The following is a 15,459-nucleotide window of genomic DNA, read 5'->3' on the forward strand; positions in this document are numbered from 1 at the left end:
GTAGAGGGTGTGTAGAGGGTGTGTGTAGAGGGTGTGTAGAGGGTGTGTAGAGGGTGTGTAGAGGGTGTGTAGAGGGTGTGTGTAGAGGGGGTGTAGAGGGTGTGTGTAGAGGGTGTGTAGAGGGTGTGTAGAGGGTGTGTGTAGAGGGTGTGTAGAGGGTGTGTGTAGAGGGTGTGTAGAGGGTGTGTAGAGGGTGTGTGTAGAGGGTGTGTAGAGGGTGTGTAGAGGGTGTGTGTAGAGGGTGTGTGTAGAGGGTGTGTAGAGGGTGTGTGTAGAGGGTGTGTAGAGGGTGTGTGTAGAGGGTGTGTAGAGGGTGTGTGTAGAGGGTGTGTAGAGGGTGTGTAGAGGGTGTGTGTAGAGGGTGTGTATAGGGTGTGTAGAGGTTGTGTGTGGAGGGTGTGTGTAGAGGGTGTGTAGAGGGTGTGTAGAGGGTGTGTAGAGGGTGTGTGTAGAGGGTGTGTAGAGGGTGTGTGTAGAGGGTGTGTGTAGAGGGTGTGTAGAGGGTATGTAGAGGGTGTGTGTAGAGGGTGTGTAGAGGGTGTGTAGAGGGTGTGTGTAGAGGGTGTGTGTGTAGGGTGTGTGAGCAGAACGGAGGAGGAGGGAGGAGGGGGGGCTACCTGTCCAGCCGGGCTTGCAGGTGGGCTTCACGTTGATCTTGACCAGCACGTCCTCAGAGGCCCGGTTCTTCCCGCAGTCGTAGGCGGTGACGGTCAGCTTGTACATGCGCTCTTTGCCGTAGTTCAGTTTCTCCGTGTTCTTGATGTAGCCTGGGGGGGAGGGGGGGGGCACACAGACAGGCGGTGTGAGCGACGGCAGGGGGGGGACGTCTAGGCAGCCGTCCGCCCCACGCAGGTACGGTATTTATAACGATGCCTGCAGAACACTCTCTGCTATTATGTGACGAGAATGATATGACGGACGCCTCGGATTCTGACTGACGTTTAGACGCTCTGTCCTCGGCTGACTAGAAGAGCTCCTCAACGCCAGAGGGGTTTCTCCTCCTCTCGCCTCCCTGTCCGTCAACGCCCTAAAAGGCCGACTCTGCAGAGCCTGCAGACTCTACCGGCTTTGCAGGCTCTATTGGCTCTATAGGCGCTATGGACTATAGACTCTAGTCTATATAGCCTATAGAGCTATAGGATTGGCTCTATAGACTATATAGACTCTATAGGCTCTATACGTCTAGATGCTCTATAGGCTCTATAGACTCTATTGGCTCTATTGACTCTATAGGCTCTATTGGCTCTATACTCTATAGAGCCAATAGAGTCTATAGAGCCTATAGAGCCTGTATAGAGCATCTAGACGTATAGAGCCTATAGAGCCTGTAGAGCCTATAAAGCCATAGGATTGGCTCTATAGGCTCTGCAGGCTCTATACTCCATAGACTCTACAGGCTCTATATAGTCTCTATAGGCTCTATACTCTATAGGCTCTATAGGCTCTATACTCTATAGGCTCTATAGACTCTATAGGCTCTATAGGCTCTATACTCTATAGACTCTACAGGCTCTATAGGCTCTATACTCTATAGGCTCTATAGGCTCTATACTCTATAGGCTCTATACTCTATAGGCTCTATACTCTATAGGCTCTATACTCTATAGGCTCTATAGGCTCTATACTATATAGGCTCTATAGACTCTATAGGCTCTATAGGCTCTATACTCTATAGACTCTATAGGCTCTATAGGCTCTATACTCTATAGACTCTACAGGCTCTATAGGCTCTATACTCTATAGGCTCTATAGGCTCTATACTCTATAGGCTCTATACTCTATAGGCTCTATAGGCTCTATACTATATAGGCTCTATACTCTATAGGCTCTATTCTCTATAGGCTCTATACTCTATAGGCTCTATACTCTATAGGCTCTATACTCTATAGGCTCTATACTCTATAGGCTCTATACTCTATAGGCTCTATAGGCTCTATAGGCTCTGCAGGCTCTTTGGTTCTTCCGACAGCCCTCTGGTTTAATATTTAACGGACGGGGGGGGGGGGGGGGGGGGGGTTCAGAGGATCTGCATGCAGCACGGCTCTCAAGGTGACCCCCCCCCCCCTCCTTCCCGCCTCAGACGCCTCTCTGAATCCTGATCAGGGCTCCTGCTGCCCCCCCTGATTACAGCGATCAATACCCGCCGAAACCCGAGACCAGCGCTAAATATACAACGAGGACCCGGGGGGGGGGGGGGGGGGGGGACCCACCGTCCTTGTCGACGGTGAAGGGCACCTCGGGGGTCACGATGTCGTAGCTGCAGATCTGACTGAACTGGAAGGAGCAGTCGGCGTCCACCGCCTCCACCCGCAGGATGCTGTCGTACTGCTTGCCCTCCATCACCGTGGCCTTGTAGGACTTCTCCTTGAACACGGGCGCGTACTCGTTGATGTCGTTCACCTGGATGTGGACAGTGGCCCTGAGGGGGGGGGGGGGGGGGGCAGATGTGTTATCGGGGTCATGTGACGTGGGTGCGTGGCTGTTAGCTTTGTAGCCACGACGGGAGGAGGTATTCTGGGAGGCTAAAAGGAATCTGCAGGATTATTATTATCATCAACTCCATAAATGTCTCAGTCACCGTACGTATATCATACGAGGTTGTATGCAAAAATAGATTTGAATTACACAAATGGAAATTTGAGGATTGACTTGATCCACTCCTTTTGCCTGCGCTGCAGATAAAACATCTCTCCCTCTTAACTCACTCCATCTAATTACCTAAACCGCAAATACCATTAATCCAACAACTTTGAGTTGGCAGGATTTTATCTCCAAACCCCTTGAAGGCTGCGCCGGCAGACTGTGTCTGATCAGTGTAATGGACCGCAGAGCCCAGCTATAACTAGAAGGTTCCCTAGACTGCTTTTGTCTGCCAAAATACAAAGCAAGTCAGGGTTTGGTACTTTATTACTGAATATAAAGTATAAATAAGGACTCCTTTTTATACTTTACTTTCTATCTTTGGGGGGCGATGACATTGTGGGGTAGAATACATAATGCCATTACATGAGTTCACCGGCCTAGAATTGGATCATTTAGAACTTAACTTTTAACTTTATAATTTAATTATTATTCTTTGAATAATCATTTGTGTATATTGCATCATTATTATAAGTTTATATTACTTGCATTGACACACAACTATCTTCACAGAAATATGTGAAGATAGTGTGTTTGTTTATGTGCTTGTATGTCTTAGGCTGTAGTGTTGTGTGTGATGCGCGCATGTTTGTGTGTACATGAGTGCATGCAGGTGTGCGTGTGCGTGCGTGTGTGCGTGCGTGTGCGTGTGATTTATCCTGTATCTCCACGGGGTTAGGGCGGGGACTCACTTGTGGGACTTCTTCATGTTGGCTCCGTCAGGGCCCTCTCCACAGTCGTAGGCCTGCAGGGTGAAGGTGTGCTCCTTCTGCAGCTCGCAGTCCAGCGGGCCCTTGGCGCGGATCACCCCCTCGCCCGTGGACTTGTCCAGCACCACCGCCTCGAAGGGCACGTTCTGCCCGTGGATCCTGAAGCCGCAGATCTCGCCTGAACAAGGTCAAGAGGTCAAAGGAGTATTGGCTGAGAAAAGTTTCGCAAAACCGACCGACCCCCTTACGGTTGAACCGCTATTACATCCAAAAGTAACAAGGAAACGGAAAAGAAAAAAGGATCTTATCAGCAAACGGCAACTTCACGCAGACAAAATAAAGATCAGCCAAAGAGCTTTGGCAGCCAGGGGTGGTGCACATTGGGGGGGCGGGTGGAGTCTGTGGAGGAAGCCAAAAGCACCGTACGGGGATCGGGGGGGGGGGGGACAATTAGTTACATAGATGGCTTAGTGTCTTTCCAGGCCACTTGGCATCCAGTCATGCAGGTAAAAAACACCCCAAAAGATAACATGGACAGGCATTAGACAGGAGAACTGGTAAGATAAACCCTGAAGCACACCCAGAAACTGGGCGTGATACTAACACTGCTAAATTAAAGGGTACAAAGACGTACTACTAATTGCAGATGCAAACTATCTCCAAAAAAAAAAAATATTTTAATAAAACATTACAAAAATAGTGGACTGGGTTTTATTACGGTGATCAGACTCCATTTCAGACAAAGTCTCTTAAGACTAATAAAAAGAAAAGTCTAGAAGATAAAAGATTAACAAAAGTTTCACTTCAACATCATGTTCAGGTAAGTTGCAAATTTAGCTTCTCACTTCCCAAGTGTCTAAGCAATGAGAAGAAATTCTAATTGTCAAAAGAATCAAATCAGTACAACAGCAGTGGTCAAAACAAGGAACATATACCCACTGGATGAGAACTGGGGTTAGAAATATCACCTGGCTTGACATCCACAGAAAGTGACGACTGCAGCCATGCTATGGTGTAGATTAGTGTTGGCGCATTAGCTAAAGACTTCCACTACGGCAAAGATGCATGAGGCAAAAATAAAAACACTTTGCAGCAGAGAGAGTTTGCATTAGTTAACAATCTCAGCAGCTATTAATTCAAGGTAAAGACCAGGAGGGGAGCTTATGACAGTTATCTCTTTTGCACAGCAGCATTAGCTTAGGGAAAGAGAAAAACACCCCCGAAAGAGCGATATGCTTCATCGTCTTTGATGCTATTTTTTTTATGCCAATTCAAGTTCCAATTGCTTCTGTTGTAGTTTGGTTTGGGCATCCATTTTAGATCCGGATCAGAAACTGCGGTCAATAAGCAGCTTTTGGGTTCACTGTTTGAACAGCTGAAAAACTGTTAGGGTCTGCAAACTGCAATGGATGTCTCATGCACAGATATTTCTCATCCCCCAACCCCCAAAACAACACACTTTTCATCCAGTGATGGAAACTTTTCAAATGGTGAGAAAACAAAAACTTAACGCAAAGAGATTTATAAAAAGTAACCAAATGGGAGAAGGGGAATCAAAAGAGCATGACAGGAGAAGTAGTAGTTGTTGAAGTCGTGTGAAGTGAGGGTGCTCTTTATTTAACGTTAGTGGGTTAATAATCAAGAAAAGGAAACTGAGCACAAGCCAGAAGAAAGAACCTATCATCACCTTCTTTGGTGAGGGTCACCTCAAAACTCTCTACAAGGACAGAGAGAAGATAGAGCGGGATCAGGCAGAGGGAAGGAAGAGGTTCAGAGGTTATACACAGAGGATCAGAGGACAGATACATACAGAGGTAATGCACAGGACATTGACACATCATCATCATCATCATCATCATCGGGAGAAGGGAGAAGGGTAGAGAAGAACATTATAAGCACATGAAGCCATACAAACTACCAGAAGAGGCTGAGGAAGGGTTCAAAACATCACACGAAATGCCAATCATGTTGCGGCTAGTTTGGATTTAAAGAACTTATACAAGATGGGCCCTCACTTCTGAATCCTACAAGGGCCGTCTGCTAATGCTTTACACCAAGGAATGGTTATCTTGGATTGGATAACAAAGATATATTATCAATGCGAGGCACCTTGAATAATGAATACGTTATCGGGGACAAAACAATACACAACCGGACTCCATTTTCCCGTGCGCCCGTTCTGCCCGGCTGATCGGCCTCGTGGGGCTGGAGCCCTGGGTTTGGTTTTCACCGAGACAATTACAAATGGATTCCCCCATTAGTGTCGGGACCAGTCATGCAGCGGAAACTTTGGGCCCCCTCTCCCATCACTCCCATCCCTCCCCCGCCCCTCCCCTCCCCTCTCCTCCCCCCTCTCCTCTTTCTCCCCCCTCTCTCCCCCTCTCTCCCCCTCTCTCCCCTGACCGTCCATGGCCCTCCCAGCGCTAATGACCAGCTCTCACAAGCGTTTGGGGAGTTCAGACGTGTTTTAATGGGTCTGTCGCCCGGTTCTCCCACACTAACCCCACTGCCCGTCCTCCATCTCCAGCCCCCCCCCCCACATCACACAGGACCACGGCTGTCGTCGGGCAGGGTTCAGCGGCACAATGTTTGGTGAACGATTACAGTGCATGGTGAAATAGCAGGTAGCAGTTTAAACATCGTGAGCAGTAGCCAATCCCCTGCTCAGGATTTTCAACAATCAAATAGCGCTGGGTCGGAACTGGCTTATACCAGCCACCAGAGTATTATGGGATTCGTGTGCCAGATCACGAGAAAGTGTGAATCTAATTTAAAACGGTCCAGTCGCCCCATCATGTTCAGTGGACCGGCTCCGTCAGACCGGCTCCGTCAGACAAACTAAAAGCGTCGCTGCACTAAAGCTAAACCGGCTCCTGGTCCAGCGGCCTGAGCCTGCTCAGAGCGCCAGTCAGCTCGCAGCCCGCTCAGCTCTGAGTGAGGACCGTGTTTGTTGGCACGGCGATAATGGCCGCCGGTCGGGGGTTGGCAGGAGGCAGCCTGCTCCGCTACGGCCGTCTGAAGCCAGATCGCCCGGTGCTCCTTTGAAGGGCCCGGGGTGGCAGGGGACACCATGTCCACTCGCAAAGCCCCCCGCCCATCAAAGGGAGCGAGCCCCCCCCCACCGCCACACGGCTGAAAGGAGAAGGGGCACTGAGCCGCTTTTAACTCTAATTTACTGTGAAAGGAAACCAAAATCATGCACTGAAAGGACACAGTGTTTGATGGAGCCTCTGTTTCTCCACTGCGTGTCGTCCGTGTAAGTGCTGCTCCTCATATTATCGTTGGCGTGTTTAGCTCGCCTCGCCATCGATCCAGACACGTTGTTGTTGTTTTTTATATATAACTTTTCATAACCTTTTTACAATAGTCCCATCAAAGCCGGTAAAATGAATTTGGGGCGTTCAATATATCTCTTGACATCTTGGCTTTAGCTTTATTTCTAAGATATTACCATTACCAGATATTACCACCCTGTATTTATGAAGACTGTCTGGGGTAATGTGTGGTCATCTCCTCACTGTAGGCCGTACCATGGGGGGTGGGCAGGAAAGGGCAGACTAGGGAAAGATCACAGAACCGGGAGATGGGGTGAAGGGGAAATAATCCCCTGTGGCCGCGGTTCTCTGAAACTTGGCCAAAGTCAATGCCCGTGTGATTAACAACTTCAGGGTCCAACTCGGCTCTGGCACAAAGACTCATCTAATGAGGCTCTGAGAAGGAGGAATAAGATTAAAGGGAGCTGGGATTGATCTGCATATCAAAAGGGGCGGCCTGCGCGCCAGCTGTACACAGCGCTGTGTTCAACATCCAGGCTGATGTACAAGAAGCCTTTTAATGGGAAACCCAGAAGTGGAGGAAATAAACGAGTGTTTGAATTTTCCTATAACTTATTGAAGTTAAGTTTAATATCAATGTTTAATATACTCAGATGACTCACCCTCTCCGATGAGTCTAACATCAATACGAAGTAAACAAATACAAAACTGGCCAAGCAAAGTATTTCTGTGTTCTTGACACAGAAAAAAACGCATACTAATAAGTGATAACTATAAATAATGTATTCCCAGCGAGGGGAACTGGGCCGTGCTGGTGAGTTGGGGCCTTTATGTTTCCCAACTGGCTGAGGATGAAGGGTGAGAGAGCTGGCTGAGGCTGTGGGCCGGAGGCCGGGATGAGGCCGAGATGAGGCCTGATGAGGCCTGAGGTCGTGATGAGGCCTGAGGCCCTGATGAGGCCTGAGGCCTTGATGAGGCCCTGATGAGGCCTGAGGCCCTGATGAGGCCTGAGGCCGTGATGAGGCCTGAGGCTGGGATGAGGCCTGAGGCCTTGATGAGGCCCTGATGAGGCCTGAGGCCCTGATGAGGCCTGAGGCCCTGATGAGGCCCGAGGCCGTGATGAGGCCAGAGGCTGGGATGAGGCCTGAGGCCTTGATGAGGCCCTGATGAGGCCTGAGGCCGTGATGAGGCCTGAGGCCGTGATGGGGCCCGAGGCCCTGATGAGGCCTGAGGCTGTGATAAGGCCTGAGGCTGTGATGAGGCCCTGATGAGGCCTGAGGCCCTGATGTGGCCTGAGGCCCTGATGAGGCCTGAGGACGTGATGAGGCCTGAGGACGTGGCGCCGGCGGCTCCCTCACCTGCGTAGCGCAGCGGTGCGTCCTTGTCCAGGGCGATGAGGGGCGGGTCTAGCAGCACTTTGTCGTCGTTCTCCGTCACGATGCCGTGGTACGTCGTCTCGATCCATGGCTTGTGCTTGTTCACTGCAGGGGGAGAGAAGGGCGCTCATTAGCGTTGAGTAGACGGTACCTCGTCGGGGAAGGCCTGTGACGGATGGACGGGTCCGACTGACCTCGGTTGTGAAAGACATTTTGGACATCACTCCCTGTAGTAACATTCAAAAGGAACAGTCTGTTGGGCGCAACATAACCGGCCATCGATCAGCGGCCGTTGCCCTGTCAATGCCGTACCACCTCCTGACAATAGCTGGTTAAAACCCAAGGGCGTTCAGATGTCAATGCCGTACCACCTCCTGATAATAGCTGGTTAAAACCCAAGGGCGTTCAGATGTCCCCTTTCCTGCGACAAACTGCTACACACAGGCTTCAGATGAGACAGCAGCCGGAGGAACGGTGTTCGCAGCTGGACAGAAACGACGACAGCATGCGGTCTGTGGTATTGGAGAACACGACCTGAACACTAAAAAGACACGGTTCCTATTCTGCATCACTGCACAGCTGTAAACGCTGCCATGCCTGTGTGTAGATTCATGCGAGACCCAAAGTCATACAGCCGTACACCCTGAAAGAACCTGCAAAGCTGCAACTCCTGCTTCCTCAACAGATACAGAAGCCCGCCTCCATCAGAGATGGATTATTACCATGGCGACGGTGCCAGCTGTGCCAGGTACTGTAATGTTCCCGGATACGAGAACAGCTGAGCCCACGCGTTACACAACCGGCTCTGACAGCGCCCTCGTCGGCATGACGACGAATTTGGCTCATCATGGCCGCTTTGACTTCGGACCCCTGAACGAGACGGAGCGGCACCCCATCACCCTGCGGCACCCCCCCCCCCCCCCCCCCCCCCCCCCCCCCCCGTCACCGCGGGAGCCTCCTCCATCGCCATGTCAACGGGCAGCCCGGCCCGTCGCCCTAACGATGATGCTGTGTGAGGCGGACAGGCTGCTGAGCGGGCTGCTGAGCAGGTTGCTGAGCGCAGGTGGCTGAGCCAATCAGGTGCATGTCCTCAGCTGTGGAGTGATGGACAGCGTGGAAGAACAACAACGCTCTGCGTTAATATCACAGGGGCTGCACCTTGGACTGACCTACCGACCTCCTGATACGTTATAAACGTATTATTAGAATTACAAAGTTAGCATAGTAAATGGACTCTCATCAGGCTACCAGCCTGATGAGAGTCCTTATTTGCTTAAGAGTCATTATTTGTATTCATAATAATATTATTAATCATGTGTATTATCTGTGTATTATCATAAAGAGTTTTAATATTAGCATATGAAACAGTCAGAACATCTACGCATCTGAGCAGGACAAAGCATTGTTGCCTTGGATTGCTTCATTGGGGAAGATCTGTAAAACATTGAATGAAATGTAATTATAAACCTTAAACTAGCATTTCTGAACATTGACATTAAGCACCAATGCAGTGCTATTACAGTTCTCTAATGCGATAGCAGTAAATACATAATGACAAGAGGTTCTCTTTATTAAAAGAGTAAAAATGCTGTCAGCCAAATCCAATTTCTGCAAAACATATTAGTGCTTTGATAGGCGCTGCATAATTCAGAGAATGATTGAGTTAAACAATTATTGAGCCCTTTGCAATGAACCACATTAACTGAATAAAACGATAATTTGTTCCGTCGCCAGCCAGAGTCCAGACCGTCAAAGCTGCTCTTGATTTTGAAACTACAACATGAGGCTTGAGGAATCGTTAATGATTTGCATAAGGATTTGTGCACAGATTTCAATCATCTCCAGTTGCAATTACACAGTCTGGCACCTCTGAAGAACCTGTCTACCGCCTATCTCACATGGCTATGAACACACGATGAGAACGTGATACCATCTCAACACCATTAAAGTGCTCTAGATTACAAGGCGCAGCAGCCGATGGCTACAGGTAAAACGACAGGCTACGGTGCCTTAGAACTTCAGAACGTCAATCTTCTTTCTATGAAAATCGAGTTAAACGGTTCCCGCAGTACCAATGGGAAGGATTCATTCGATTTGCCCGTGAAATCTGAGTGTTCCGGTTGTTTCTAGAGAGGTCCAGACGACTACACTAATCTGCCTCAGCCTCTATAGGTCAGCCGGGCCACACGCTCCGGACAGCCCCATTGGTTCTGGGTGTTGTGACAACCTATTGAACCCACACCACCGTGGGCGCTGCCTAGCATAGCCCCGTCTCGCTGGCAGGATGGCAGGTCCTGTTAGAACCATAGTGGAACATTTGTAAATGTCACCAGCGTGATTCGTAGTAAAGGTCAGATATGACTCATTTGCGGTATTGTTGAGGCAGATGTGCCAGTCAGGGCTTTGTTGGGGGTCACCATAGTGACAGGCATTGCGGGGGAATGGGGAACTAGACTAATGTACATCCACAGGAACACTCTGAGGTATGTTCCCATTACCGGACTGTCTCGCGGATAAATGGGACGCGGTTCAGCGGAGAGCTAAGAGCTACACACACCCAGACAGAACAGAACAGATGAACTGAGGAGTGGATGACTGCGGAGGATTCTCTTTAACAGACCCAGGCCAGTCTGCCTCACAGACTCCTACTGTGAAATGTCAAGCAAGCACAATGGAGTCCAATGCGTGAAAAACGCACATCAATTGTGTGAAATTACCAACAAGGGCCTTGACAGACGGCTTCATCCTCCCTCCACGGGGAGGGCAACTTCTGTTCTGGTGAAGTGATGCTGAGAAGCCATGGAAACAAAGATAGGCTACACAAAATGCTATTTTAGCTATAACATGATGGTATAACTTAAGAGAGAATCTGAATACGAGGATAGCAGAGGCTATTGCACAAATAACTCTGTTATAGCTCCATTATAGTCCAACTGGTTAGTCCTCAAAGGTGCAATAAGCTTGGGTGTGAAGGTGGGTTGGTGATTAGGCGAGGAGGGGAGCTTTGAAGTAGCTGATCAATTCCAGAAGAGCGCTGCCCTGCCCTGGTTATTAAACGGGTTGGCACAATGCCAGCTCCTTCCTTCTACTTTAGATGAAACATGTAATCACCCATGCAGCCAAAATACCAGCGTTATTAGAAGCAAGAGAGACCCGGCCTTCCACTCCTTTGAAGCCTCCAGCAGAGGGGGCCGGACAGAGAACAGACCAATCTACTGGGCGTCGTTCTCAGGTAAAGGAACACCTGGATGTCAACAGTATGCTGGATTAAAGACCACAGCATCAGCATTTACTGATTTGTCTCCCTACACACAGAATCTGTGAGACTGAAGTTGAAAACAACCGTTTTAATTTGATGTGTGGATGGGCAAGAAGCCTATTCCTTCAAACGCTTTCTCACTTATCTTGACAGACAGAAAACTTTGGATACAGAAACAACATTTCTACATGCATCCAGTGGTGTGTGTTCATGGACTGACTCTCTTCTAGGTCTGCCTAGTGTTCAGCCTCAGAAGTGTAAAGTACAGTGATTTTTGTTTATGAATTCAGTAATAACAGCCAACAGTGAGTGGGATTATCTCTGTTTGCCCCCAGGCGGCTACCAAACCAGTTTGACTCCAACACGTCGTTGTTTTGTACTGTGGGGCTTAATGAGGGTTACGGACACTATTTAACTGAAACCCTCTAAACAAAGAGCAGCTTTGGTGGACCCCCAGAAACACAGTCTGACAGCAGGATTTGGACCCCCAGAAACACAGTCTGACAGCAGGAGTTGGACCCCCAGAAACACAGTCTGACAGCAGGAGTTGGACCCCCAGAAACACAGTCTGACAGCAGGAGTTGGACCCCCAGAAACAAAGTCTGACAGCAGGAGTTGTGGCATACTGATGAGAAACAGGCCGTCAGTCCGCCTTACGTTAAGGCCTTCCAGATTACCCCCCAAAAAAAAGATACAAAGTCCAACTTTTTATCAGAGCTTTTCGTTTCAATATTGAAAATCCTCAAGACCGAACATGTGGCCTTCAGATAGAGGAAGGGAGGCAGCCAATCAGGATGGCGCGTGCGGCAGCAGATGGCAGGCCCTTGAGCTAGCAGCAGCACAGTATACAGGAACGCAGCGCAATCCTGTTACACAGTACGTTAAACTACTGACACCTAATCCCTTAACGGGATGCTCCCTTTTTACTGACTCGCCAGGTCGCAGGACACGAGAAATGGAAGCGGTGTGAACTAATCCTGGGAGTCGGGGCGCTGCTGTCTTTGATCGTGGTTCACGGGGTCCATTAGGGGTGCAAATAACAAGCACAGATTGGATCATCGTCCTCCTCAGCCCATCCAGTTAGGATTCATGAACTCTTGTAAATCCATGAAGATATCCCAGATTATACAAATAGGATACAGCCAACCCACAGCCCCCAGGGAGGCAGCGGCGGGCCCCAGCGACCCACAGTCTAGCAGTGGAACGATGCTCGGATCAGGAGATCAGCTCGTCCTGGCCTTAGGAGGAGCTCCAGCGCTCCGCTAGCTCAGCTAGCTCAGCTAGCCAGAGCGTCGCCCTGCCGGGGAGCTGGCCCTCTGCCGTCCTGCCCACGCCTGTTCTGGCTCGCCGCCTCGGAGACAGGGCGCTTTACGATCTGATGTGCACCTAAACAATTTCGGTCTCTGTGCAATAAAATGATTATGACAAGGCGAGGGTAATTCAGATTGTGTAATTGAGTGTAATTGATACGTAGAAATGATTAGAACACAAGATAGAACAAAAACAGCAGTCTTGTTTTTGTGAAAAGGTTAAGGCAGCATAGGTTTAAATAAATAAATCCAATATGAAACATGATTTTCAGACGTTATAGGAGGGATCGTTGTAAGATACTCATATCACGATGCATGGACATTTTCAGAAAGTATCGGATTGTCATTACTGCTATTGAGCAGTAATGACCGTTTACCGTTATGATTACACTAAAATATGCAATCAAACAGTGGATTGGATAAATGGCTAACTGAGAAGGCAAGGCAAGGCAAGGCAAGTCAAGGCAAGGCAACTTTATTTATATAGCACTTTTCATAGGGGCTCCCTGTCGCACCAAACCCTTAACCTGTGAAACTCAAAGGCAGTGAAGCTCTGGAAGGACCCACTATAAGGCCCTTTGGACCTTCTTGTCCTGCTGATAAAGTTCCTGGGAAAATAACAAGGCAATAAGTAGGCCCTGCAAGCCTGGAACATGATGTTCTGAGAGACAAGACTAAAGAATTTCATTGCCAGCGACTGCTCTGTAATTGTTGTGCATATGACAATAAAACCATCTTGAATCTTGAGGTTCCCTGCAACTATCACCATAACAGTCCTATATACTGATCAACTATCAGTATATAGGACTTCTACCTCGCAGTGCATCATGGGAGTTTTAGTGGCCGATACTCAGCATCAAAACGACTCCAGTGAGTTGTAATACTGTAAACCCTACTGTAGATCTACAAATTAATGTAAACATACCATAGCCTATGCGGTTGACACAACAATGTCTCCCCATAATGAACACTTCTCTTGATTAGTGTACAATTACCAAATCCAGTTACTACTTTCATTATTACTAGCATGCTTCCAGAAGGCAGGCCAGGCCTCAGTATCAACGAGGACGACGTGTAAACCTGCAGCCAGCAGCACGGTTTTAATCATTTATTTTTTTACATGGTGCCATTCATTACATATATGGACGCCTTCGTCCACAGCGAGTTACAATAATTGCACTCCGCCGCCAAGATGCAACAGAACATTCATCAAATAAGCAAACTGCTTATTTGAGCTACAATATTTGTAACAAGAAAAATAGAAGAAATGCATGGGCCAGAATGAGATCTGACGGGTTGAGACGTATGGGGGCTCTGCTCTCCTGACACCAGTGGGGTGCTGGTTCCCCCCCATGAGTCAGGACGCCAGGGGCCCCCTGGTGGGGAGGGAGCCGCCAGACGTTTGACCGGGAGGGGGGTTTGGTTTGACCACGCCCGCGAAATGGGACGGGCCGGAGCCGGTCCGACCCCGACCCCGACTGGGCTGGGACTGGGCTGGGACTAGAGCCGGTGCAGGGTGCTAGAGCCGGTGCAGGGTGCTAGAGAGGGTGCAGGGTGCTAGAGAGGGTGCTAGAGAGGGTGCAGGGTGCTAGAGAGGGTGCAGGGTGCTAGAGAGGGTGCAGGGTGCTAGAGAGGGTGCAGGGTGCTAGAGCCGGTGCAGGGTGCTAGAGAGGGTGCAGGGTGCTAGAGCCGGTGCAGGGTGCTAGAGAGGGTGCAGGGTGCTAGAGAGGGTGCTAGAGAGGGTGCAGGGTGCTAGAGAGGGTGCAGGGTGCTAGAGAGGGTGCAGGGTGCTAGAGCCGGTGCAGGGTGCTAGAGAGGGTGCAGGGTGCTAGAGCCGGTGCAGGGTGCTAGAGAGGGTGCAGGGTGCTAGAGAGGGTGCTAGAGAGGGTGCAGGGTGCTAGAGAGGGTGCAGGGTGCTAGAGAGGGTGCAGGGTGCGAGCGCTGGGCGGGTGGGGCAGCAGGGGGCTGCCCCACCCTGAAGCAGGAGGGCTTTGAGGTGCCATGAGGTCAAAGGAGATACCATGAGAAGATGCAGGAAAATCAGACCACTCCTTGTTTCTGAATTCTCTCGAGTAAAAGACCATCATAGGCCACACTATTGTCAACAACAGTTGGCTTCTATTAACTTGTCAATCGTGTCTAATGGAAATAGTTTAAATTATAGTTATCAAAGAAAATGTAATCATCCATTATCTAAAGCTATTAATGGATCAAGATTCTCCAAAGAACGACTCTATTACATCTTTGCTCTGATTGAAATCAGTCCCTCTCCCATCTCGGCCTTCGTGATCATTTGTCTAATGGGAGCATTAACTCAAACGGAGTGTGCGTGTAGTGTGACACCCAACCTCTATGTTAACACTAGGGGATTTAGGAGGTTTCATCGCCCGCTTGGGGGCTTAATGTTTGCCGTCTTAGACCATCTGGACGTGGGCATGTGGAGACCGAGACTGTGAATTTGATAGAGGAGTAGGAATAACTAATTACCTTTACTGTTATGATATGGGGTTGCGTGAGCGTGACTCTAGTCTAGGGCCCTATGAAATCCGCGATAACGAAAATGCGGACGGAATCACGGAATTGGACAATAAAAACGGAATCAACTGATATTTTTTTTTTATTTTTATTATTTTTATTTTATTTTATTAAGCAGGAAAGTATTAAAAGTAACAGAGTTACAATTTAAAACGGGCCTGTCTTAGTAAAATAACTGATTTCCAGCAGGTTCCTGTTCTTTAGCACATATAACATGCAACAGGGACAAGGCACATCAGACGTAACATTTACAATATGCAGCGGAATGCAGCGGAATTCGCCATTATTTTGGTGAAATTCAGTTTCGAGGGAAAAGGGAAACAACACAGGTGACATTAACGTCACTGAATGTTT

At 49.0% G+C, this 15,459-nt stretch overlaps 1 protein-coding gene across 4 annotated transcripts in view; it reads right to left on the minus strand.

The window, feature by feature from the left end:
* clstn1 (calsyntenin 1) overlaps nucleotides 1-15,459 on the minus strand; it is a 42,333-nt gene that overhangs the window by 19,532 nt on the left and 7,342 nt on the right. For 2 of the 4 annotated variants that reach the window (XM_030362417.1, XM_030362401.1), the window contains exons 2-6: nucleotides 7,984-8,106; nucleotides 5,038-5,067; nucleotides 3,333-3,528; nucleotides 2,211-2,419; nucleotides 618-767 (exon numbers count right to left, since the gene is read on the minus strand). In XM_030362417.1, coding sequence (XP_030218277.1) covers nucleotides 618-767; nucleotides 2,211-2,419; nucleotides 3,333-3,528; nucleotides 5,038-5,067; nucleotides 7,984-8,106 — 708 coding nt within the window. The remainder of the gene's footprint in view (nucleotides 1-617; nucleotides 768-2,210; nucleotides 2,420-3,332; nucleotides 3,529-5,037; nucleotides 5,068-7,983; nucleotides 8,107-15,459) is intronic. The other 2 variants (XM_030362424.1, XM_030362409.1) reach the window with 1 other exon arrangement.

This window comes from Gadus morhua, chromosome 1, assembly GCF_902167405.1.
Source record: "Gadus morhua chromosome 1, gadMor3.0, whole genome shotgun sequence".
NCBI classification, from domain to species: Eukaryota; Metazoa; Chordata; class Actinopteri; order Gadiformes; family Gadidae; genus Gadus; species Gadus morhua.